Genomic DNA, 24,728 nt, shown 5'->3' with positions numbered 1-24,728 from the left:
GTACCGAAAATGTAATAAAGTATTAAAAACCATTTTCACTCACATCTATAGGAAATTTAGAGACCAATTAACCTGAGCATGTCTTTGGACTGTGGGAGCCACCCCAACTGGGATTTGAAGTTCCCGGGTCATAGACTCACCCTCAACAGGCTAGTAACACAAACGACAACATCCCACTTTACCTGCTCTGCCCATCCCAGGTACGTTCATGTGTCCCGCCCACTCACAGCTACACAGGTCATGAGACCTTCACTGACCTCCTGAACTCAGTAATTGCCACAAACAATCTTCTTATCTAGAACAACGTCTTCCTGTAAACACGATAACACTTATAACATTACAGGTTAAAATTACATGTCACTTAGACTGTCTTGCCTTTATATAGCCTATATTGCTTGTGTTTAACCTGCAGTGGCACGTCAGAATGGCTGCTGTGTTCAGGGCCTACGGGACTAACGCATTGAGTCCTTCTGCCACTGCTGCCGATATCGATTAACAACACTCCCAGCGACAGAGAGGATGAAAATTAAAGCCAGACGGGTTCAGCGGCCCCAAAGCACCCCGCCCATGAAAAACACTCACAGGAACGCGCGCTCAGAAACATAATTTGCAATACACTTCATGGAGACGCGTGCTTGAATATAAAGTAGCGTGGATTTAGCGAGCTGTGCTCATTTTACTGGCTGTAACGCTGGAGTCGGTATAGAGTCGAGGGGTAAATCACAAAAATAGATCATAATTGATTCTGCTTATGATCCATATTTAGCCAAATCAAGGTAATCAATAACATGTGAGGTTGAAATCATGTGAAACAGAATGATTGGATACTTAAATCAACAAAAGAGACATAACATGTTATCCTTTTTTTAAATGAGTGTTTTATTGTTTTTATTTTTGTATAAAACACTTTTTGGGCCACTTTAGGCAACAATTAGCATGAGAGTAGTTCTCATAGCTTTTAGATGAAGTCTAAACGTATCATTCTTTTCAACAATCGCACCCCTTTCACACAGAGAAACACACAATCACATAGTGTACTGGAGTTAATTAGATGCAGTGGTCCCAAACCTAAGTCTATCACTTGAACAGCAAGGACAAAAGCTCAACTATAGGCAGCTTTCAATCATTCCATTTTTCAATTCAGTTTATTTGTATAGCCCAATTTCACAAATTACAAATTTGTCTCGGAGTGCTTTACAATCTGTACACATAGACATCCCTGCCCCAAAACCTCACAATCATCACCATTTTAAAGATGGCACGATGTCGAGGCAAGTCACGCGAACACACAAAAGGCCCACAATAAATCTAAACCCTCACAAGAACTACAGGAGACTGCTTTGTTGAATGTGGTGCTTGAGAGCATCACTCCATGAGGTTTGAAACCACTGCTTTGGTGCAACTCGTATGCAGATTTATATTAGAACAATAAAGAAAAAAGGCAAAGGAATACATATGACGTGCCGTACACAAAAAGCAACGGCTGTATTTTCAGGCATCAAAACAAAAGACTGACTTTGTGTGAGAAGAGTCAGCACACTTACGCAGATCAGTATTAATCAGACATTTCTTTAAAAAAAGGACAGGAAATGTTGCATCTACACATACCTCGGTCCAGAATGGCCACATTAATGGTTTGCAGTGCAGTAGCTTTTGCGTTCCTACAAGAGGCTCTCCAACACTTTCAGTCACCGAGAAGCGTTCTTTATGAAATCCTATTTCCTCATGAGGGTGGGGAGAGAACACACAACAGTGAATTGTAAATCTGTAACATCAGCACCTTTCAGGAATAAACTATGTATCCTCACTAATATACTCCCCCTCCCATTTCATAATACAGTACATAAACGTGTACATGCATACTCAACTTTCTCTCTCACTTAGACACACTAATCTAAAGGACACACATATTGTACAGATTAAACATAAAATATACAAATTCCGGTTGTTTTCAATCTGTTTCATAAATTAGTAACATCACATCATTTTGTATAACTACTTTCTTTGACTCTTTAAATGCTATTTTCTTGTGAATTTGACTTGATTCCTTAACCTCTTCCTTACAGTATGACATATTAAAAGAGGAGAGAAATGGAAGATCTATTCTGGCATTTCATCACAACATGACACGATCGACTACATGCTTCTACAGTGTAGCAGTAGCCTCTGAAAGAAATGTCCTTTCATTCAAAAATAACAAAGACTGTGAGGACTTCAAACCAGCATTATCTAATCCACAAAAGACACGTTACTCAAAGAAATAGTAAGTAATATTATAGGCATTGTAACTACAGGTAAACTAGTTTTTGACAGATTGGACTGCAGCCCGAGGTGAGCAAGAGCCACAGCGAAGGCCGGTGTCAGGCTGCCGCTCTGCGCTGGTTGACCTTCTTTACAGCAGAACCACGACACCGCGGCCCTCAGTTCACAATGTGCGTGCAGATTATTATTTGTCTTTTTTAAAGCAGCAACCTCGGCTCTGTCTTGCACATTGCAAACACATATACAGTACACAAGAACAAGTATTTTCCAGGATTATTAGGTCTATTTTCAACAGATGGCACGATCAGAGGCCTTCATTTGGCTCGACGGCACGCGTTTGGTGCAATGGAAAGTGAGCCAGTGGGTGTCTAAATTACAGGGCTCAACACTAACTTTAAAAGTGGTTGCCAGGCTGGCAACCAGGCAGCAGCTTCTGGGGACTGAAACCGGAGGTACGGTTGCCATTTTTATATTTTGAGTATAAGATGCGATGCAATATGTTTTGGAGCCTCCTGCTTCGGTGGACGTGAAGTGTCGGCTGTCGAGGTGTTGGACATGCTTTGGTCCAGCTCCAGGATGCTGAGATATTTCGCTAAATTGATTTCTCAGGTTCATCTGGTTCTTTATCAGTTTATTCAATGTGCACACTCATTTGTGATGGAGATGGATTAGTCAAACTTTCCACAGTCCATCAATGGTGTCTCTAAAAAAGAGATAACTGTGCACATGCTCGTAAACACACGTGCAGCTTTGTCACGTGCAGCATTGTCTGGTTCTGATTGTAACAGAAATAATTGAATATAACTAATTCCACAAATATTAATAGAAAATCGGTTTTTCGTGGGTGCGCGTTTTGCTGTCCCTATTTTTACAGGTTAAAAAATGGTTGCCAATGGCAACCCTTACTGTCGAGCCCTGAAGTTACCAGGTTGTTGCGCACTGCAAAATAAAATAGTGTTTAGTGTTGATAGTGTTATACATCATCAAACAGAAGGCTTATATCAGCATTCATACGTTGTGTTTTGCTGTTCGCTACGTTGGAAATTAACAAAGCCCTACTTGCTGTACTTTCTCATTGACAAATGACTCCTACACACAAGTGTTTTCATGTTTTTTTCCATTAAGGCCGCATTCATCACCCCCAACAGAATTTCGTACATTGTTGTATTGCCTCCATATTACTTCTAGGGAGTGATCCGTATGTGCTTTGAGCATCGCCCTACCCTCACGTATTGTAATACTCAACCTCATGCGCCACGTAATTCAATGACCGTCACTACAAGAGATCTCAACCTGTCATAATTCTTGACGATAGCAGTAATAAATGTGAAACGTGTATTTTCTCTTTTTCTTTTCATCTTTGATGAAGCTATTGTGCAAAATATCTGCAGAGAAACTAAACCTAAACTTCAGGAGGCAGTGGATGTACTTCTCCCTCCAAGCAGGACTCCCGTTGGCACTGCACTTCAGGGAAGCTCTGCTGGGGACTCGAGGGCCTCTCCTCCACTTCGTCCTCCGAGCACAGGATCACGTTGGCCAAAGACTTGCCTAAACTCTGCCTGCATTTGATCTCTTCGGGCTTATCATCCTTTGACTCCTCCTCTCTTCCTCCGTGTTCCTTCTCTTCTCCTCCTGATTCTCGTTGAGCGTCCTCTACTCTGGGCAGGTTCTCAAAGGCTCCAGGCTCTATGGGACTGAGTTGATAGTAGAGCAGAGAAGTGGAGTCCTTGACGAGGTCAGAAGGGCTCTCCTCCTGGTTGTCAGTGATGCAGAGGACCGTGGCCCCCGTGGGGAACGGCCCCTGCAGGAGGTCCTGCTCCACACCCGGCACCTCGGCCAGCTCCCCTCCCACAGCTCCGGGCAGGAGGCAGAGGGGCTGCTCCGCCAGGCCTCCAGCGTCCAGATCCTGCTGCAGCGTCTCCCCCTCGGCCTCCTCCCTCTCCCTCCTCTCCTGCTCCTCGGCGCTCTGCAGGTGCAACACGGCCGTCTCGTTTTCTCGCTCCAGAATGTCCTGCTCTGCCAGCAGATCCTGAACCTCCACCACGGTCTGCACCTCGCTCTCTTCCCGCTCAGATTCCAGGCCAACGACAGCGTGTAGGTCCGGAAAAGTGGGGCAAGTGGAGGAGGGGGAGGACAACTGGTCGGATTCAGCATACTGGTCCCCGGTCCCCTGTATCAGCATCCTCCTCCGCTCCAGGTACAGCTTCATGATGGTGTGCAGGTAGTGGGTTCTGACACGTAGAGGGTTGAACTCGATGCGGCCCGCTCCGTTGCCGCAGCCGTCCCGAGAGCAGCCACATGGGAATGACATTCGATCCACCTGGGGATAAAAGCCAAGGTCATTTCAGTTCCAGTTCTATTTTATTTCAATAGGAGAAGGTTAACAGTTCACTGACTCATTTAGCTACGTGGAATTTAAAGCAACACTATGTAACTTTTGTACCTTAAAATAACAGCTTGAAAAAAATTGTGCCGCTAGAATGACTTTTAATATGACGATTTGCGTCTCCACTATTGCCATCGGGGGTCTGTGGGGAAATAACTCCGCTATGTAAGATTCTGGAGCCGCCCGGTACATCCGGCGGATGTACTCGACCTGCTTTCTGGCAGTGATTACGCAATGTCATAAAGTGCCACTCCACGCTCGCAGCTCCAGTATAAGGGTAGCTTTTTTATGTAGCTTTTTGGTGTTGTCAACAATATTGTATTCGATCACACGTACTCCACATTTGCAGTCCCCCAAAACAAAAGTAAATGACTACACGTGCGCGGCCCCCCCCCCCCCCCCCCCCAAAAGCCGGCAAACAGCTGACCGACCAGGCAGAGACGTGGCAGGCGCCGCGTTCAATCCCCGCGCTACTTCACCCTAGTCCGGTCGGTGCTGGGCCAGTTCACAGTGTTCCTGCGCAGTCTTCTATTAGTGATCCCGCCCGTTGGTATGAATCCAAAATAGAAACAGTCGCCGGATTGCTGCCGTTCTGAGTCCGCCGCCTGTCAGCGCGCTCCAAACAAAAAAAAACTCACGTCACCTCCCCCTCGTCACCTTTTATAACCCGTGACACATACAAATAATAATAATAATATTATTATAATACAGGACAACACATGATCCCAACTCAATACAAGTGTATGCGAGGCTGCATCTATCGTAACTGGGTATTTACGACACTGAAGTAAACGTTAAATACCTAAAAACCTGAAGGGGACGCTAAAAGGGAAAAACTACATAGTGGGGCTTTAACGTATAAGTGCAAAGGACAAAGACAGATGAGAAAGAATTGCCCCGATGAGAGAGAGAGAATATCTGGTTACTGTGTAATAAGTCGGGTCGAGATGGACATTTTTTAAAAGAGAAAGATCATTCACAAAGTTAAAAAGTTTGCTTTCTCTAATCTCAAAGACATGTATGATTCTTCTAAGAGGTGTGCAACTATCAACAACATTAGTAGTACCTGTGTTGTACCTAACAATTATTTGCAATATTTTTTTATATATAGCTCAAAAAGCTGGAACATTTGAACCATGTAAAATGACTTGCACTACTAATCTACTATAAGAATAGTTGCTCAACATTGTTTTTTTAAATTAAGTAGCTCTGAACAATAGAGAGAGAGATACAGAATTTATTTTAATATAATCTTTTGATTTTTAACACATATGAAATATCTATCTTATTAGTTTATGAAACTGTTAAATTATATAAAAACATGGGAACAAATGCAACAATTCAAACCCTTGACAGCCAGCACACAGTCATGCACATAAACATATGCACAAAAGGGTAAAAGCATCTAAATATTCTGAACGTGTAAATATGCTTTGACAATTGGGTTTATAATATTTGAAATCTGTGACTTGAAATGAGAGAAATGAGGTGTACAAATAGATGATGATGGAAGTCATTATTAATTGAATCACTGCATTGATGCGTTGCGACTTAAATCCTGTCAAAATTTGAATCATAAAAATGACTTTCACATGACATCAAATTAAAAATGATTCAAGTCTGGCTATCGGGGCACACATTTGAGCCTGGGCAAGCTGCACAGCTGCTCTCTTGTTTCTGCACACGCACACGGGCCACAGGCCTTACCTGGCACTTGATGCCAGCCTGGCTGCAGCCGCAGTGGCGAGGGTCGCAGTAAAAGCGGCAGTCGCAGCCGCATTCCTCCCGCGAGAGGCGAATGGTCCGGAGCTCGGTTTTCTCCCGGGCATCGATGCGGGCGATGCCCGAGGCTCGCAGGAGAGCGCGGCGCCGCTTCGTGGGCAGCGGCTGAAGGAAGAAGCAGTTGTCCACCTCCACCTCGTCAAGGTCCTCATCCGAAATGTCCTCCAGAGTCAGCAGGTCCGCCTGAGCGCATTCCACCGTGCCGTTCCTCGTCAGCTGTGGACGACAGTTAGAGCGTGAGCTCGAGACATCGAGAGACCGAATCTCTACTTAAAGCTCAAGTGCCTCATGATTACCCTCAAGACTTCAACAACAGCTTCATCGTTTCAGACTGAAACTTTCAAATGAACAATGTTGGGAGAAAGCAATAAACTGCATTTTGTAACCAGTGGCTGTATTTGGTCTGAAATAAGAATAACTCGACCAAAAATGTGGCTTTTTGGAAATTATTTTGCATGTGTCATGTATGCAATAATGAGTCAAATGTAAGAACTGAATGCCTTATCCTGTAATTTAAACTGTCAGATATATATAGTACAGATATAAAAAGCACATTGTGTTCCCTTTAAAATTTAGACCAGTATAAGTATAAAGTAGCATAAAATGAAAATACTCTTTGCACCTTGCAAAAGTTACCTTTCACCACTGCAAATAGAGAAGGAAATAAGTAATGCTCCTTAATGATTATAAATCTTCTACATGTCAAGTGAAACAGAACACAGGGCTCATTCAAAAAAACTTTATCTTGATCCAATAAAGGGTGGGTGACATTCTGTAAAACATCAAATGCATAAATACTGTGGACTTGACCCAAAACCAGACACCTTGATCTCATGAAACAAACCTTCATCTTGCGGGCGTTGAGCTTCTCTTGGCGCAGGTGCTGGCGTAACGTGTGCCGGTGGCTCGTTTCCTGTTTGCGGGCAAACTCTCCCAGCGTGTAGTGCCTGATGGCCGAGTGGTGGCGGGCCATGCCCAGAGAGCTGCCCCCTTGGCTGGGCACGCTGGTGAATCCTTGCTGCCGGGGGAAGTAATACACCGTCACCACATCAAAATGTACCTGCTTCCCCCCCGGTGACGGCTTGTGCCGTCTGAGGATGGAGGTGGCTGAAGTGGGAGAAGTGGGTGTGGGGGGGAGACATTTGGGATGCATTGTTACACATGAGTAACGAAATACATTTGCTTATTAATTGTTTTAATGGGTTTTAGAGTGTATTGCCTTTAACGTTTGCCTCCTGCTGTTCCTTACGGGTAAATGCAGTGCTGGAAGGGGGGTTGAGGCTGTCACAGCTATCGGCGCTGTCGCTGCTGGAAATGTCATCGTCGGAGTCTTTAGGTGTGGAGAATGGAGAGCCGTTGTCCACCTCTTCATATCTTCGTTTGAGGCTGAGGGACGAACCTGCCTCCATGGAAACGTGGTGTCTGAGGGCACAGAGGCATGAGTGGATTACTGAATGGGCCCACTGGGTACAGGCCCGGGGGCTCACGGTGTGAGGGGGCGCCCTGGCCTTCAACCACGAAATATCACTCGAGACACGTACAAGCCAGCTAAAGATTTAAAATGACCACAAAGAAATAGAAAAGTACATCTTATCACAAAGCAACGACTAATAAAAGCGGCACAAAAAAACACAGACACAAAATTACCACAGAGGCAAAATAACTGTTAAGTCTGTATGTCTCTTATGTAGGAGAGGTGGTTGGGCCTCTTGCATGTCTGTGCCCAGGGGCCCATTGACTCGTATCCACCTAAACACAAAGTGCAGTTATTGGTGGATGGCTCAAAACCCTTTCATCGATGAGAGAAAGAGTGTATACGTTGTGTCGGTGCCGGGTAATATTTACTCATTAAACACCTTGAAAGACAAACTGTGTCAGGAAAGCCGTCGACAACAGAAACACAAAGGTAACATCAGCTGTTCGGGCTCCTTTCATCTGTATTCCAGCTCCATCATTTCCTTCCTGTCTCACATGAAATCCTACTCTGGAATCATAAATTCTAGAAACGTCACCATGGCAACTAGGCAAGCATGGTTAACGCGCAGAGCCTTGAAATAAATGATCTCACTCGCTTCTCACGCTCTTACTTCTCTTGCATATAGTTCTGCTATGAGCAATGCAGAGGTGGTCGATAAAAGTCAATCAGAAAGCTAAGACTGATCGATATTACCGGCAGGTTGAGGTCAAACAAGGTGAATGGAAGCAGCATGTTGTACGATGATCAATGGTCAAACTGCATTTCACAAAGTTTTGTATTTTCAATCCAAATAAATGAAAGATCATGACGACGTGCCATAAAGACAGTATGCCCATGCGTTAGCTCATCACATCAGTGTCACCTATGAACAAGGTAATTACTAGTTTACTATGCGACTCGACGTCTGTGTAAGGCACATTTTTAAATGGCTCTGGGTTACCATGTCACACAGCAAAGTGCTGCATCTTTATTTTTTATTAGGACTCCAAATAAGGCCTTTTCCAAGTTCTCAAAAGAAAAATCCTTAAAAAGGACTAATATGTAACGTGTACAGGACTGTCTCAGAAAATTAGAATATTGTGATAAAGTTCTTTATTTTCTGTAATGCAATTAAAAAAACAAAAATGTCATGCATTCTGGATTCATTACAAATCAACTGAAATATTGCAAGCCTTTTATTCTTTTAATATTGCTGATTATGGCTTACAGCTTAAGAAAACTCTAAAATCCTATCTCATAACATTTTAATATTTCCTCAGACCAAGTAAAAAAAAAGATTTATAACAGCTGAGTGTTTGTCAAGGCTCAGGAAACCCTTGCAGGTGTTTTGAGTTAATTAGACAATTCAAGTGATTTGTTTAATACCCTACTAGTATACTTTTTCATGATATTCTAATATTTAGAGATAGGATATTTGAGTTTTCTTAAGCTGTAAGCCATAATCAGCAATATTAAAAGAATAAAAGGCTTGCAATATTTCAGTTGATTTGTAATGAATCCAGAATGCATGACATTTTTGTTTTTTTAATTGCATTACAGAAAATAAAGAACTTCATCACAATATTCTAATTTTCTGAGACAGTCCTGTATACTATCGTACGGTGTAGTTTGTCCTGAAGCTTAAGAGAGAGACAATGTTGGAAAGATGTCACATAGAGACATTTCTTAAAGCTGCTCTGAATACAATGAATAATGAAACTGCAGCCTTTGTAACATGTGTGAACAGTAATAAATAATAAATAAAAAGTAGTGATTTCTCAAACTATGTAGTGTGTTTTAATTCATGTATGGATGCATCGGGTGGATGCTGTGGATGTCTGTTCTGCACTGTGCCAACTCTTTGGAACTGCACACATTAATTTTTAATGTGAATTCTTCATCCATGTTCATATTTGGAATTTGTGTATTTTATTTAACACATCTAAATGGGCTGCAGTGTCTTAAATGTTCAGTCGAGATGTTATTCATGCTTGTAGCATGAACGTGAACCCGTTTCCACCTGGGGACTCCCAGCAGTAATAGGGCAAACAGAGCACAGGCAGAATGTTGATGACAGGCTCATTTCCCTTGTGAGAATCAGACTCCCCCTCCTGCTGCTCGGAGGACTCAGTTGAACCTCGACAGACAACTGTGACTTCCCAACAGAACGTTGCTCACTTCAGGGATGTGCAGCGATGACGAGGTAGTTGGTCCACTGTGCAGATGCAGCAACTGACTACGTTGGGGGAGGTGGGATAGTATCAGTCTAATAGGCAACAGCTCAACCGCCCTCTCCAGTTTATCAGCTTCACACACACACACACACACACACACACACACACACACACACACACACACACACACACAATGCTAAACTCTCTTACCTGGGGCAGAAACAGAGACCCGTATTCCAACCGACTCGGAGGTCGTGTCCCTTTCCAATGTTAGCTGCACATCAATCTTCCAACGCCCTATGAGTTGCTTTTTTTTCTGGTGTCAAACCCGAGTGTCCAGTCTGAAACCGTGGTGCAACGGTAACCTCCAGTAATCTGGCGTGGCTGTCAATTTGTAACACTTAACTCGGACTATATGAGGCGATACTTCGGCTCCATGCTCATTGTTCTGCACACTGATGCATCGCGGAGACAGAAAGCAGGAGCTGCTGTGTGTTAGACCTGCATGTTTGATTTAAATGTTGCATGCCTTTCTATTTAAAGGACCGACTGCAGACAGAGGGAACGGCATATGATCAGCTGCGGTTTACTTCCCCAACATTTTCGGTGCAACATGAATAATGCAACGGAGCCTAATGTCGTTGTCTTCCTGATGTACAACACAAAATTGCTTGCGATAGAGAAACCCGCTGACATCTGTGTTGGTTTATCCTTGTTCACGCCGGGGCGGGTTCAGTCGGCGGTGCTTGTTTCGCTGTTGTCTTCATTAACGCGGAATGTGGATGCTCTCCAAACATTCGGAAGAGTAGTGCCAAAATGTTGCAGATGTTAGAAGCAGAAGACGCCTTTCTCCCCGGTTCGGTTTCGCCCCGGCGCCGTTTGTTACAGTGTAACAATGGAGGATATAATTCTTCCCCGTAGCTGTATATATACTTATTGTGACATCACAGGCATGCCCTACACCGGGGCATGCTGGGAAATGAAGTGATTCTTTTTTTCGCTTCTTTGTTCATATTGTTCAGAAATAGACGTGCAGGATTCGGAAGCATCTTGAGTCACATGGTATTTAACATAAGTTTGACTGATTTACAGCGTGTAGTGTTATTGTTGTGTCGATGGCAATACAATAACATGTGTATGTACTACACGTCTGCCCAGCAAAGGGAAACATGCATTTTTATTTAATAATGTGAATTAATGTATGACACCCTTTTTTTGTAGATAGTTTTTAAAAAATCTTTTTTTATTTTTTTTGCAAACACCTCCGGGAAACAATAATGAATAATGCTGATAATATCGGGCTAAAATTTGTGTCTAAAATGTCATGCTATCAATTCGATGAAAGCAGTAAAATGGACTGAACATAAACAAACCAACTGTTTTCACATGCAGCTTTGATGTGACCAACAGCTCCACTACATGCATTAGTATTTGGATGTGGTAAAATCCCAAAACAATAGTTGGTTAAAAGACTTCTTTCTTTTAACTGCCAAAGAAACACATGATTCCTTATGAAAACATTTTAAAATAATGATCTATTTACAAATAAGGTTTAAACCACATGGACTGGAGACAGTTTGCTGGTATCGCCACTGAGATCACGAACACGAGACGGTGTTTCATTATTATTCAAGCTTCATAGGTAGTAACACTTTACACCAACTACAAGGATGTACCGGTATCTGGGGAAAGCTTTTCCTTTCTCAAAAAGGAACTTAAAGGACTTAAAACCAGTGAAAGACTGACAACATTCGCTTTCAAAAGGACTCACAGATGTAATGGAGGACAGCTGGATTCCAACGGTATACCCTAATGTCCTGATTACCGCGTTTCTTGCAGACTGGATTCAGTGGATCCCAGCATGAAGAGGAGAAATGGTGCTGCATTGCAGGCTGAAAGTCAAGTACTGTCAGAGTAACTCTTTTTTGTCACGGTTAATAATTGTTTTTTTGCATATTTGGTTGTTGGTGTTTAAAGAGATGACAAACTGTTTCTGGAGCACGAACCTTTGGCGCACCAGATGCTCAGATAACAAATAAACAGTGATAGCAGCTGTAGTGCCATGAACCTCTTTCACGAGACATAAGCAACCAAGGACAACGCAACCACTTAACGGAGACAACGGTCGGGTGGCAAGGAGGTCGTTCACTTCACTGTGGTCACAGCCACTACCTCAAAGGTAAGACAGGTAAAGTGAGGAGAGGGCCAGGTGCTACAGTCACACGGGCCTCCTCGCAGCCTCGAGACGTTTCTCGTGGGCGTCCCCACGTGTTCCAGGAACAGCGAAGAATATGAAGCTCTAGAGGGGGTGACTGGATCGGGTCTAAAGAAGAGAACAAAGCTATTCTCCCGCGCAGGTTTCACTTCAAGATGATATGGTAGCCATCGTTTGTGTCATCTGGAAAAATAAGGGAGAGAAAAAAACATTAGCAGGGCAGGCATTATAAATAAACTGGCAATTATAGTTAATTATAGAAACACATTAAATGCCACGCTCAATTACCTTTCATTGTGTCCAAAACGAAACAAACTTCATCCTCGAAGTTCTGAATCATCTGTTAAAAAGAGGGTAAATGATTAATGTCAGAGGGAAACAAGCTAGAGTTGTTTACCAGCGTGTGTATTGACACCAAGTCAATCGGTTTTTCATCATCTGTGAGTAAAATGTGTAAGTGACAGAAACGTTGGTCGGCCGTTGTCAGGCTCTTGCATCGTTGAAGTGGATTCCCTAGGGTTAGGGCCTTTTATCTCAGAGTCTGCACAATGAGGCTAACAGCATCTGTCATTACCATGGCGACAAAACCGCGTCATGTGGACGGAAGCTCTGGAGGCCAGGTTGCCCCTTGCTTCCGTGTGGCATAGATGATCAAAGCAGACTGCCTTGTTGGCAGTCGTGCGAGTGAGCCCTGCTGGTGTAACTTCCACCTGCCTTGGAGCTTTCAAAATAATCTTTTTATATTTAGATTTATAATTGTACACATACAGTGAGCTCTCAGCTCATGGCTTGACAGTGGGAGCACATACAATGTGAGCTTTGTCTTTACATTCCAGATGTACGAGATGGAATTAAACGACAACATTTCTGACACCGTGCAGAGTATTCCCAGTTTACAGGCCGTGAGCAGGAGGATTACTCACCTCGTCGCTGACCAGCACATGGATGCCCGTGGGACCCTGTTTGAAGATCTGATTTATCTGCCTGGGTGAGATGTTGAAGAGCTGAGCGAGCTTCTCTGTCAGCTCAGTAGCTGTGAGGTCCTCCAGGTAAATGGCATGATATACTAAAAAAGGTACAACAACACACATTTATATTTCTTACACAAGTATGTGTTGCGTTGACAATATGAACTCAGGGAGATTAAAAAGATGCAAGATTTAAGATTGGAAGCATTTCAACTGCCTCTCAACATGTTGACGAACAGTGAATACAGCACCACTAGTGGACACCCGAGGAGGAGCCGGAGGGTGGATGCTGCTCTTTAATGACAACGTCAGGACGGCGTAATCAGCCGTGACCCCGTATGAGAGCAGTGCAGGGCAGCGTCTGTGAGCTGACCGGTGGGCCACGCCAACATGCACCACGGCTTCGTCAATAAAGCAAGGAGAAGCTCGGATAACAACACATGCAGAGGGAGACTTATTTCTCTGCTCATATAGACATTACTGCACTTTATCTATCCATAGATACGTTGTTTATTGCTATATTATTGATCATAATGTTAACTACAGCTCCTTTGTTCTCCTATTCTGGATATTAAAATCTGCCTCCAGTCCCCTTCTGCACAGCAAGTGATGCATTTTAGTCTAAAAGCTACGTCAACTCGTTTGACAATAATTCAGGAATAAAGTAAGCTGCTACCACAGCAGAACAAAAAGAATAGTTCCCGAAAGATATATTAAAACTAAAAAGGGAAACATTTTCCGTTTTGGGAAATGCGCTTATTTTTTCCTTGAAATGAGTTGGATGAGCAATTATAATGTTTGTATGGTAAGTATGAAGTTACAGCCGACAGACGGTTAGCTGGGCTTGGAAAGGGTTAGTGTAGCTCTCTGTTCAACGGTATCAACATCTTCATACCTGCACATCTTAATTTGTATAATTAACAAGTTATATCTCTAAATGTTTGTTTTATCAACAAACAAACAAAGTCTAATAACATCATGTTGGACACACTGCTGCTTTGCAACTTTCTGATATCTTGTGAGGTTTGTTGTTATTTGTCCGCCTATAATAACCAATAGCTGTAGAAATGTCTGTAGAACATTGAGAGCATTACTATAGCAGCAACAACTATTTGCTATATTACGATCATGTGGAGTAATGGCATCCTGGGCAGATAAATGAAGTAGCTCTCCCTCTTTGTTTGTTGAAATAAGCCGCTGTGTGTTTTGTTTACATAGTGAGTGCATGTTCATGCGTGTGAGTCTAAGCCTGTGCGCCCCACTGGCTTGCTCTGCTCTCATATACGGAAGCGTATTTCTTTTAACCCTTGTGTTGCCTTCGGGTCAATTTGACCCGATTCAATGTTTAACCCTCCTGTTACCTTTATATTTACTAACATATTTTACCCTTGAGGTCAATATGACCCCAGCTATTAAAATCTCCAGAAAATTATTAGAATTAATATTGTTTTCCAAGTTTAAGTGTGAGGTACTTTATGTTTGTTTGTTGACTCCCGAAAGAACACCGACATTAAACATTGAATCGGGTCAAATTGACCCGAAGGCGACAGGACCACGACACCAAATTATGCATTTCGCCTAAATTAGACACAACAGTAGTAGTATTTTTTCATCAAACTCCGCATGCGCGACCATAAATTAGCAGATTTTTATTTTTTATGAATGACTGGTTTGCTAACCGACATTAAAGAAGAAGAAAGAAGAAAAGACGAACGATAAGGAATAAGGCTGTGTGTGTGAGAGGGGGGAAATGTGAAAAGAGGCGCAGCCGCAAGGGAGCAGGTGAGAGGTCAGAGATCTTCACCACCACACCAGCGTCCCGCGTCCCTGAGTTGAATCACTGGGTCAACTCAACTCTCTCGCTGTCTGCCCCTATAGACTGATGTTCACGGTAAACGCAACATATCAGAGCGCGAGCGTTTTGGTTTTGATAAAGAAGGAAGATTTTGACAAACATCGGTTTTGCAAAGTTAGCGGAAAGAACTTTCTATTGTTTTAAAATAAAAGTGTAAAAAAGTAAAAATTGGTTTAATGTTTGTTTAAGTTTATATGTATTTCTCATAGTCCTCATAGCAATTCATATCAACACAAATAGAATGCTCAAATCAACAAATGATCGGTGGAATGATCGATCGGCAGATAGATACTGATCTCAGTGATCGGTGATCCAACCAAAAAAACCTCGCAGCTCTAGAAACCAATAATGTTTGTTTTGATTATGTTTTGTATACTGGCACATGCACACATGTGTTATGTTTTCTCTATGTTTAAACTAAAATATGTTTAACAAAGAGTTCTGTTGTGAATTTGCAGTTTTTTGAAAGTTGATGAAGGCAAACAGGTATAGATTGTATATATTATCAAATTATCAGTAAAAAAAAATAAAAAAAATTCAAAGTCGATCGATTCATAGTGTGCGAGGGTTTTCCTGCAGAGAGGAAATGTGGTGCGCTAAGCTTTTTTTCCCCTGATTATGAAAAAATTCGAGCGCCTAGCAAAAAAAAAGCGTTGAAAAAACAAAAATGTCTCTCAATATGTTCAATGTTCTCAATAGTATGTTGTGTGCGCGATCTCATCACGCAGAGCCGCCAGCGGGTGATCACACTCAATAGTTCGACTGCATGAATAATAGCAGGAAGAAGATAAAGAAAAATTTTGGGAGGGGAGGGAGCACCACCCATTTTGACAAAAAAGTGCCGCTAAATTTTCTGCTTGCGCCCCTAACATTTTAAGTTAGGAGCGACTGTGCTCCTAGTTAAAAAAGTTAGTCTGGAGCCCTGGACAGGAGGGTTAAATATTGAATCGGGTCAAAATGACCCGAAGGCAACACAAGGGTTAAAGCAATGGCTGCATGTCAGACAAGATATTGTCAAATTGTTTCATGTATTTCAGGATATTCACAATAATATTGCTTTTCTTATTATTCCAATAATTGATATTTTGATGTGGTGCCATGAACATGCACTGACCAAAGAAAGTGTTCGCGGCGGCGTCTCCGTTTTCATGTTTCGGTTGCTGCTCCCTCGCCTGCTGGGACTCCTGGCAAACGTAGATGGTCAGCCTCGGGCGCACCACCCTGTCAACAGCGGCCACAGAGGGAATAACCAACCTTTCATTTGTGATACATAGGATGATACATTCGTGAGATGGGATTCCATTGAAGAAGACCCACCGTCCCTTCAGTGCATTGAAGAGTCTTATGCCATCCGCTGGCCCACAGATCTGAATGACATCCTCCCTGGTCAGCTTCAACAGATCTGCCCCTGGGACACCAACACAAGAGCTTGCTTTAGGGGCATAAAACCCTTCACTCTCAGAATTACACATGAAAAGTTTGTTTTGGGGGCTCCAACAGTTGAAACGTGGAGAAAAATTATAAAAATAACATGTCAAATATGCAAGTAAAGGGTTCATCTTTTACTTATTCTACCACCCAGGAGTTCACCACACAGGCTCACCTACAGACAGACAGCCCGAGGGGTTGGCAGGGATTTGGTGTCTTGCTAAAGGGCACTTAGGCCATGTCCACACAAACATGTTTCCATTTTAAAAAGTCATATCTTTTGCTATCTTTAAACTGAGAGTTCACATTTGCCGGAGTTTTAAGAGCATCGAATACGGAGAAGTCTAGAAACGATGACGTAGGCACGCGCGTTAGCTACTTGATTGGGTCTTAGCAGTCATGCCCGGTCACATGACTCTGTGCAAAAGTTCGATCTGAAAATCTGCTTCACGTTTACGTCACCGTGAATGGTCCTGAAAAGGATCTGTATGGACGGAGATCTTTTTTCTTCCTTTTCAAAACTCTGTTTTAAAATGAAAACATATTAGTGTGGATGTATGTAGTCATTTATGCAGAGTGAAAATATGAAATAGGGATGGAATAAACAAGGGCTTCAGTCCAGCTGTTTAGAGGAAGTCAGAGGAGTGATAGAACAAGTGTTCATTTGCAAATCTGTATTCAAAAGCCAGACTACCTGAGAAGTTGGTGAAGAGCCGAGAGAAGGGTGAGAAGCGGTTATTTAGAAGCCACTGTTGTGCATCCTGTGGTGTTGCTGTGGGCAACAAATTCTGGGGGGAAAAGGGCATTTCATGGTTGGCTTGTACAAGTCACATATGAATATACTGCCCTTTTCTAAAGTTACCTCATGCCATACTGATCATACCGTCTTAAACTTGAGAAGACATTTAAAATCAACAAGACACATGTAAACACACAAAGAAAATTGCCAGATTTGACTCGGACGTATATTGACAAGACTTGAATCGATGGAGTTAATGTATAATGAGGGCAAACATAACCCAACACTTTCATTTGTGCAGAGTATGTGTGTGTCGTGATATTCTAAGATTGAGAATGACTTGATATAAAAAAAATGTAAACTTTGATACCACGTTAATGATACACAGATGTTAATGTGTGAAGAATCCAGCGCCTTTGTAATCATTTGATATATTCAGTTATGGTTACAGACTTACCTATTCGCCTCCTTACCCCTCCAGATTTTGAGTGTAATTAATTTGCCAGGATGCAAGTAACTAAAGCATAACGTATCAGCTCGACATGTGCCAAATATACCGCATGTACAATATGAAATATTCTGTCAAGTTGTCTTTAAGGTAGACACACAAGAGATATTAGCTGGATTCCTGTACACAAGTGTATCGTCTAGATGTCTTGAAGGTGAGCTGATCTCGTGTTTTTGGTTTATCATTATCAACAGTTAGGCCTGGGAGAATAGACTAGTCAGGCAGTGAAGCAGCACTTGAACTTACATCTGCTACCTGAACGACCGGCTCAGGCTGGTGGCTTGGCGATCCATTTCTGAAAAAGATGAAAAACGTAACACGTTAGAACCATGGAAGAATCCAGAAATCCAGATTTAGAAGAGTCTAAACATCAGGTGTGTTCCTCACCAAACCAAAACCAATAAACTACTATGTGGATTTCATGGTTGATTAACTTCAAGCAGCATTTGTTATGAAGCCTTGGCAGGTTTTGTGAAACACTTATACCCTTCTGGCACTGGGAAGCTGGTGGGTGTGCTGTTGAAGCCGGGCGATGGAGAGTTGGCGGTGACGTATGTGACCTCAGGCCAGGGGCAGCACTGCAGGAGAACACTTTTGTTATTGTTGCATCCAAATAACCTACTAAATATATGTATGCACCTTTTCCTTACATTTAAAGCTACTACGAGAAATATTCATCTCTTGTTGATTTTGGCGGTGACAAAAGTGTTTCCGGGTATCGGAGACCCTTTGGAGAATTTCTCCTTTTACTGTTCACTTCATTGACCTTTTTGGCATTTCATTTTAATGACTTGTTTATTTACCTAATTATGGATCCCTTTCACACATTAGTAACATGCTAACCTCAGTCAGGATTGTGGTTTCATAGGAGGGCTGATACTTTTCCTTTTCCTGTGGTGCCCTCTTCTCCATCTTCTCCCTGTCAGTCTTCTGCTTTCTGTCTGCACCTTTAGGCTGAAACAGGTCATGTGGAAGCCATTCAGGTGGTGGTCACAGATAACTAAATATGTGCATTGCAGTTCATAAATGTTCAATTTTGGCCTCCATCTCTCTCTCATTCCCCTCACCTTGAAGACTTTGAACTGGCAGGAGGCCGAGTGGAGGTGTTCGGTGTACTCTTCGTTCTCATTCTCTTTAAACGTGTCTATCTGGATTCGGAAAGGGACACCCTTTTCTCCTCCATGCTTGCGCATGGTGAACTCTGTGCTGATGCAGTGTACCTAAAAAAGAAAGGAATATCAAACTAAAATTAAAATCTGCACAAGGCTGATGACAAAAACATAAAACTCAGGTCAGTTAAATCAGAGAAATAAGTAAACTGCATTACACAACGATATTAGTAATTACTGCCTGCAGAATGGCATCTAAAATGTCAAGTGAACTAAATGTTAACAAGCTTAAATCTAAAATGCCAAAAGGATTAAAATTGCCTCAGATTACTGATGTTGACTTTTAATGAATGAAAGTAAATAAGGAAAACAAAAGTGTTGTCCGTCATGCTACCTGGATAAAAACTGAGGTTCTTTTTGATGGGTCCCAAAGGAACTCCACAGTGTTAAGCTGAGTAGGGTTAGCCCGGGGGTCGATTATGCCGACGGACATGGGGATATCTGCAATGGATCAATGTAAAACAGGCTGTTATCAAAAGAGTCCTTGATGCACACCATCTTCTCAATAATATTGTCTAAACCCTGCACTTATAGTTCAGGCCAACACTCAACATTCTGAATTCATCCCAAAACTACTGGATGGTTAACATGCACACAAGGCTGCACAGCAACACATCTTTCCACACACAAATCCAACACACTAGATAAGAACCATAACCTTCTGGAGCCATCAAAGTAGACCGGCATTTTTCATTTCGAGCTCACCCAGGTCGAGGATGCGATCTCCGGGCCTGTTCCAGCGCCAGCCCTCTAGCTGCTGGTGCTCGGTGTACTGAAGTCGTCTGTCATGAAACACCACACGGATGATGCTCTGAAATGTTGTGAGATTTATTTTTAGAAAGAATTAAGCAGATTGAGCCAATGCTATTGAAGCCAATATGTGAATACTGGTGTGTCCCTTCAGTCCGTCATCCATACGTTGTCATGTATGCGTGTGTCCGTGTCTGGATCTTACCTTCACCATTTTATCAGTGATTTCCGGAAGTTCCCCAATTTTCCGATTGTCAAGCATTCTAATTTCATAGGACTGCCCTGCAATGACAAATCCATATCGTGAATAAATATTCACTAATAAAATCCAACAATTGTAGCTATACAAATCATAATAATGCATAATTTACATATATAGCACTATTTTGCTATAGGATATTATTATAATAAAGTAGGTTGACCAAAGTAACAGCATAACATTAAATAAAACCAATTGCACCATACCACATAAACAAGATAATTATAATGGTGTATCACGAAAGAAAAATATAGCCCTAAATGACTAACAAAAAAAAAGTATCACTATGTTGGTGCCAGTGTATTCAAAACAGACCACATTGCAAAGTATTTCCATTTAGATTCCCTTCCACTACATCTAATTTCCACTCTATACAGTCAATCAGGTAATATAATATCTAGGATAAATATGTAAAACGGCAACTGAGAGGCCGAATTCAAAGAACTGTGCATCATTTGCTATTGCCCCGTCTCAAAGTTGTATTCATAAATCACAAACACATTGCACAAATGATAATAAAGTGAAAACATGGCCGTAACGTTTTGCAGCTGAGTGCAATTGGCCTTTTTTGTGTGTGATTTCAATCGTCCGGGCTGCAAAGTATAAGTGCACTCGAGGCCACTGCATCAGCCTGAGCCAGGAGCATTGAGTCGCTTAGGGCCGGCCCATATGAACCGAGCTCTGCTCGGACGCACATTCCTTTCATCGTGTCCACATAAGCCACACAGCACATACATGCATGTGGGGGAAATTATACATTTTGAATGAGGGAAATATGAATCATAGTTTCTTATTTCAAGAGATTGACGATTTTTGAGTTCCCCGTCTGCAGCGATCCCAACGCAGATAACTTATTAAGTTGTATGCATTCACACCCCTTCTGCACTTCAGTTACCACCACATTTCTAAAGAGGCTAATAATGTTCCTTTAACTGTGTTTGGCTATTGGTGGCAATCTTTGTGAATTGGACTATTTTTGCAATACGGCTTGTTTGCCCAGAAAAGGACTCCATTTCACTAATTTACACATATTAGGTAATTTAAATGATTTCAATAGCATAGGGGTGCATTTCACTCTTAACCCTTGTGTTGCCTTCGGGTCAATTTGACCCGATTCAATGTTTCACCCTCCTGTCACCTTCGGGTCAATATGACCCGATTCAATGTTTAACCCTCCTGTTACCTTTATATTTACTAACATATTTTACCCTTGAGGTCAATATGACCCCAGCTATTAAAATCTCCAGAACATTATTAGAATTAATATTGTTTTCCAAGTTTAAGTGTGAGGTACTTTATGTTTGTTTGTTGACTCCCGAAAGAACACCGACATTAAACATTGAATCGGGTCAAATTGACCAGAAGGCGACACAAGGGTTAACGGGTGCTTTGAAAATCACACGATTTGATTTTTATTGATACATTTACATAAATATGAAAAGTGCAGTGTGGCAGGGATCCCGATGCTGACCTTGGTTGAGGTAGGTGAGGGTTTCATCGTGCAGTTTAATGGCGGGCGAGGTAGCTGCACACAGAACATACTGAAAGGGGAGGATCTTGTTATCGGTGTCTGGAGGAAGGTTGGACTCCTCCTGTTTGAAGATGGGCAGCGCAAGCACGTCGCTGGAGAACAGAGACAGAAGAACAGTGTCAGTGAGCTGCCATGTCGATGTTATGGTGACATTTGATTCTAAGAAACCTCATGATAAAAAAGAATGTGAAGTCAAATGGAGAGTCTGACAACACTTGAGGCTGAACGTCGGTTTATTGCGTGTGTCTGCTTTGCAGTTCATTAATTATATTGGAGGGCAACTAGGGCACCAACACCAGTAAATACCAAGTCAGTATCTCATAGATCCATTTAAACAGAAGAATTTCAGCATGCACTTTGCAGCTTGAACAGTATCATTTAGCAGAGCACTTAACCAGACAAGAAAGAGAACAAAACAGAGGGATCTTTCGCCAGCAAAGCACTAGAGTCAGCCAAACCTAAGTGCATTTCACATAATTGCCATCATGAAAAACTGAACACAAACATCATAAATATATATTTGGACTTCAAGCTCTTGACAAATACCCCCCAACAAATGGAAGTGTGCAGATATATGTATGTGAATATATCAGCAGTATGCTGCATTGTGAGAGGATAACATGAAAATGTAGTGCAACCGTAGTGGTGTGGACATGGTCTGTGGAAGTCGAATGCCCCACTCAAATTTAAACAAAGAGTATTCTTTGTCTGATTGTCACCAACCTTTGCAATGAATCTGCATGTGTTGATACATTTTCCATTCAGTCATCACTAAGTGCAGTACTTCACATACAGAACAACAAACTCAAATATCCCTTTGACATTAGGTATTCAGACACCTTGACTCAGCCCCGTTGGCAGCCATTACAGCCTCAAGTCTTCTTAGCTATGACACAACAAGCTCTGCCACCCTGGATTTAGGGATGGGACCCAGTTTTGATTCAAGATATGCATGTACTTTGTTCCATTCAGCTTTCCCTACACATTGTCATTGAAAACAGCCCACAGCAGGATGCCGCCACTAACACCATACTTCACCGTTGGGATGGTGATACGCATGTGATGAGTGGGGCCTCGTTTTCTCCGGACCCGAGGATTAGAATTGAGGCCAAACGGATTAATCTTGATTTCATCAGGACAGAGAATCATGTTTCTCACACTCAATAAAAGCCAGATTGAAGTTAGCAACAACAACAAAAAGCAACTAAAGGACTCCGAGTAGGTCTTCCGTCTGTTCACTCTAATGTGAAGCCAAGATTGGTGGATTTCGCAGTAGATGTTGTCCTTCTGAAGGTTTCACCACCCGGATCTCTGGAGCTCAGCCCGAGTTCAGGGTATTGTCACCCCCTTAAATAGGCTCTTTTTCTCTGAGTGCTCAGTTTGGCCGGGCAGCCAGCTCTAGGAAGAGTCCTGGATGTTTCGCACTTCTTCAACTTAAGAATTTTGGAGGCCACTGTACTCTTTGGAACCTTCAATGTAGCAGACTTTTTGTATCCTTCTTAGATCTGTGCCTCGACAGAATTTCGTGTGTGAGCTCAGCAGGCTGTTCTTTGTGTGCTCCGATATGCACTGCCAGCTGGGAGTCTATATATAGACAGGTGTGTGCCTATCCTAATTATGTCCGTTCAATTTCATTTACCACAGGTTGTCTTCAATCAATATGTAGAAACTGTGTTATAGCAAAGAGTCTGAATAGTTATGTAAATATGATATCTCAGTTTACATTCTTTTTAATATATTGTGACATTTTAAATATAATTAATTAAAAATTCTGTTTTTGCCTTTTCATTGTAGTGATTAACAAGGATTTTTAGGATATGGCTGCAACATATTAAGTTGAAAGGGTTTGAATACTTGTGAACACAAAGCCTATCATGTTAAATACCATTATATAGAATCTCAAGTCGGTTCCATATAAGTGACAGAATATGTCCTCTGCAAATGACAATATTTTTTAAATAACTGCTTGTTAAACTACATAGTAGGAGTAATAATAACACTGCTGTTAAAGATGTAGGTCAAGTGAAAGACACACACAGCTGACACTTAAATCTTTAGAAGGTGATACAGTTTCACAAACTTTGAAAATTGATGACTGAAGGAGGATTCACTTTGGGGTTAGATTTATGTGATGTAGCGAATTTAAAGCCTGTATTGAAATGGGTCACAAATCAAATCAGATGACAATCTGTTGGTGAATATCAGTGTGTTGCACTTGGAGCATTATTACTGTGCAACAGCGGACTTAGAGAACAGGCCTCCGCAGTACCTCATGCTGTATGCCCCAGCACCAAGCTCCTGGCCAATGCCCGACAGACTGGCATCAAAGTCCTGGACCAGTCCGGACTCGATCACTTCATCCGTGAGGGGCAACTTCAGAGCCCACGCCATGGTGACGATGAGGAGATCTTTCGGAGTGCAGTTGCGGTTAAAAGTTGCGCCAAGTTCCCCACAACCTTCCAGAAAAGGGAAATAATAAGTGTATCTTTCATTGAATGTGGCTTGAAGTTTTTACAATAAAATCGTGTAAATAGAGCAACATGTGGACGTTTAATCGAAGAGCGTACAGAACTAAAACAAGACACAGTTGATGCAATTGACAGAAACTTAGCAGGTTTACAAGCTGAACAATGCACAGCTCTTGAAGGTAACGTGATCTTTAAGGGTAACGTCACACGCGTTTAGTGCAACGTGCACTGATGCGCTGTTAAAATAAAAACAAACTACGGTAAGTAAAAAAAAATTTGCTTTCTATTTTATTTAATTACGTTATCAAATTAAATAAAACCCACATACCTGTAAGTGAGAGGAGGATAGCTACTTGTAACAGAGCGACAGTTTCATGCCATCATGTCTCGCTCCTTCGCCCCAGCACTAAAATAAACATGACGAGCTAACCACTGAGCGAGAAGGATGCTAGCCCTGCTTTCCCTCACTTATTGGGGATTCGCGGGAACAAGTTCCTCCTGAAAGACATATCTGGACATATATACACGTCTAAATGAGCTCAGGCTCCTAAATGTAAGTCATGAAATGTCTTGCTTTTGTTTGTTTATCTAGCTTCGTTAGAAACCGGGAGATGCCGTACTTTCCGTTTCTCTCTTCTTCGTGTTATTATTTCAGTGCGAGCAAAGAACGTTGGTGCTCTATACCGCCACCTATCGCTTGTGGCCGGTTCAACATGAAGTTGAACAAAGGAGTTCTCTGCTTTTATAAATTATATTTTACTAACAACCCATTTGTCAA

General features: G+C 42.1%; 2 protein-coding genes across 5 annotated transcripts; both read right to left on the bottom strand.

The window, feature by feature from the left end:
• Window positions 1-861: 861 nt before the first annotated feature.
• Window positions 862-10,922, bottom strand: csrnp2 (cysteine-serine-rich nuclear protein 2). Of its 4 annotated transcripts, none has more exons than XM_056423667.1 (6): window positions 10,271-10,922; window positions 10,065-10,122; window positions 7,650-7,852; window positions 7,275-7,537; window positions 6,356-6,646; window positions 862-4,582 (listed from the first exon to the last, which is right to left on the bottom strand). In XM_056423667.1, the coding sequence occupies exons 3-6, from the start codon at window positions 7,837-7,839 to the stop codon at window positions 3,665-3,667; spliced, it is 1,662 nt and encodes a 553-aa protein (XP_056279642.1). In that variant the 5' UTR covers window positions 7,840-7,852; window positions 10,065-10,122; window positions 10,271-10,922; the 3' UTR covers window positions 862-3,664. The 4 variants fall into 4 exon arrangements, with proteins under 4 accessions (XP_056279642.1, XP_056279645.1, XP_056279643.1 ...); XM_056423670.1 differs by having other exon boundaries at window positions 7,275-7,448; window positions 7,680-7,852; XM_056423668.1 differs by lacking the exon at window positions 10,065-10,122 and having other exon boundaries at window positions 7,680-7,852.
• A 360-nt stretch (window positions 10,923-11,282) lies between these two features.
• tfcp2 (transcription factor CP2) lies at window positions 11,283-24,561 on the bottom strand. Its single transcript, XM_056423685.1, has 16 exons — window positions 24,279-24,561; window positions 23,752-23,938; window positions 21,423-21,574; window positions 19,898-19,974; window positions 19,648-19,753; window positions 19,277-19,383; window positions 18,841-18,993; window positions 18,617-18,727; window positions 18,260-18,351; window positions 18,020-18,068; window positions 17,221-17,314; window positions 16,416-16,506; window positions 16,213-16,319; window positions 13,199-13,341; window positions 12,564-12,615; window positions 11,283-12,458 (listed from the first exon to the last, which is right to left on the bottom strand). Exons 2-16 carry the CDS (start codon window positions 23,871-23,873, stop codon window positions 12,421-12,423), a joined length of 1,494 nt encoding a protein of 497 aa, XP_056279660.1. The 5' UTR covers window positions 23,874-23,938; window positions 24,279-24,561; the 3' UTR covers window positions 11,283-12,420.
• Window positions 24,562-24,728: the final 167 nt, after the last annotated feature.

The sequence above is a fragment of the Pseudoliparis swirei genome, chromosome 9 (assembly GCF_029220125.1).
Source record: "Pseudoliparis swirei isolate HS2019 ecotype Mariana Trench chromosome 9, NWPU_hadal_v1, whole genome shotgun sequence".
Lineage (NCBI taxonomy): Eukaryota > Metazoa > Chordata > Actinopteri > Perciformes > Liparidae > Pseudoliparis > Pseudoliparis swirei.
This window is presented reverse-complemented; position numbering and strand designations above follow the sequence as displayed.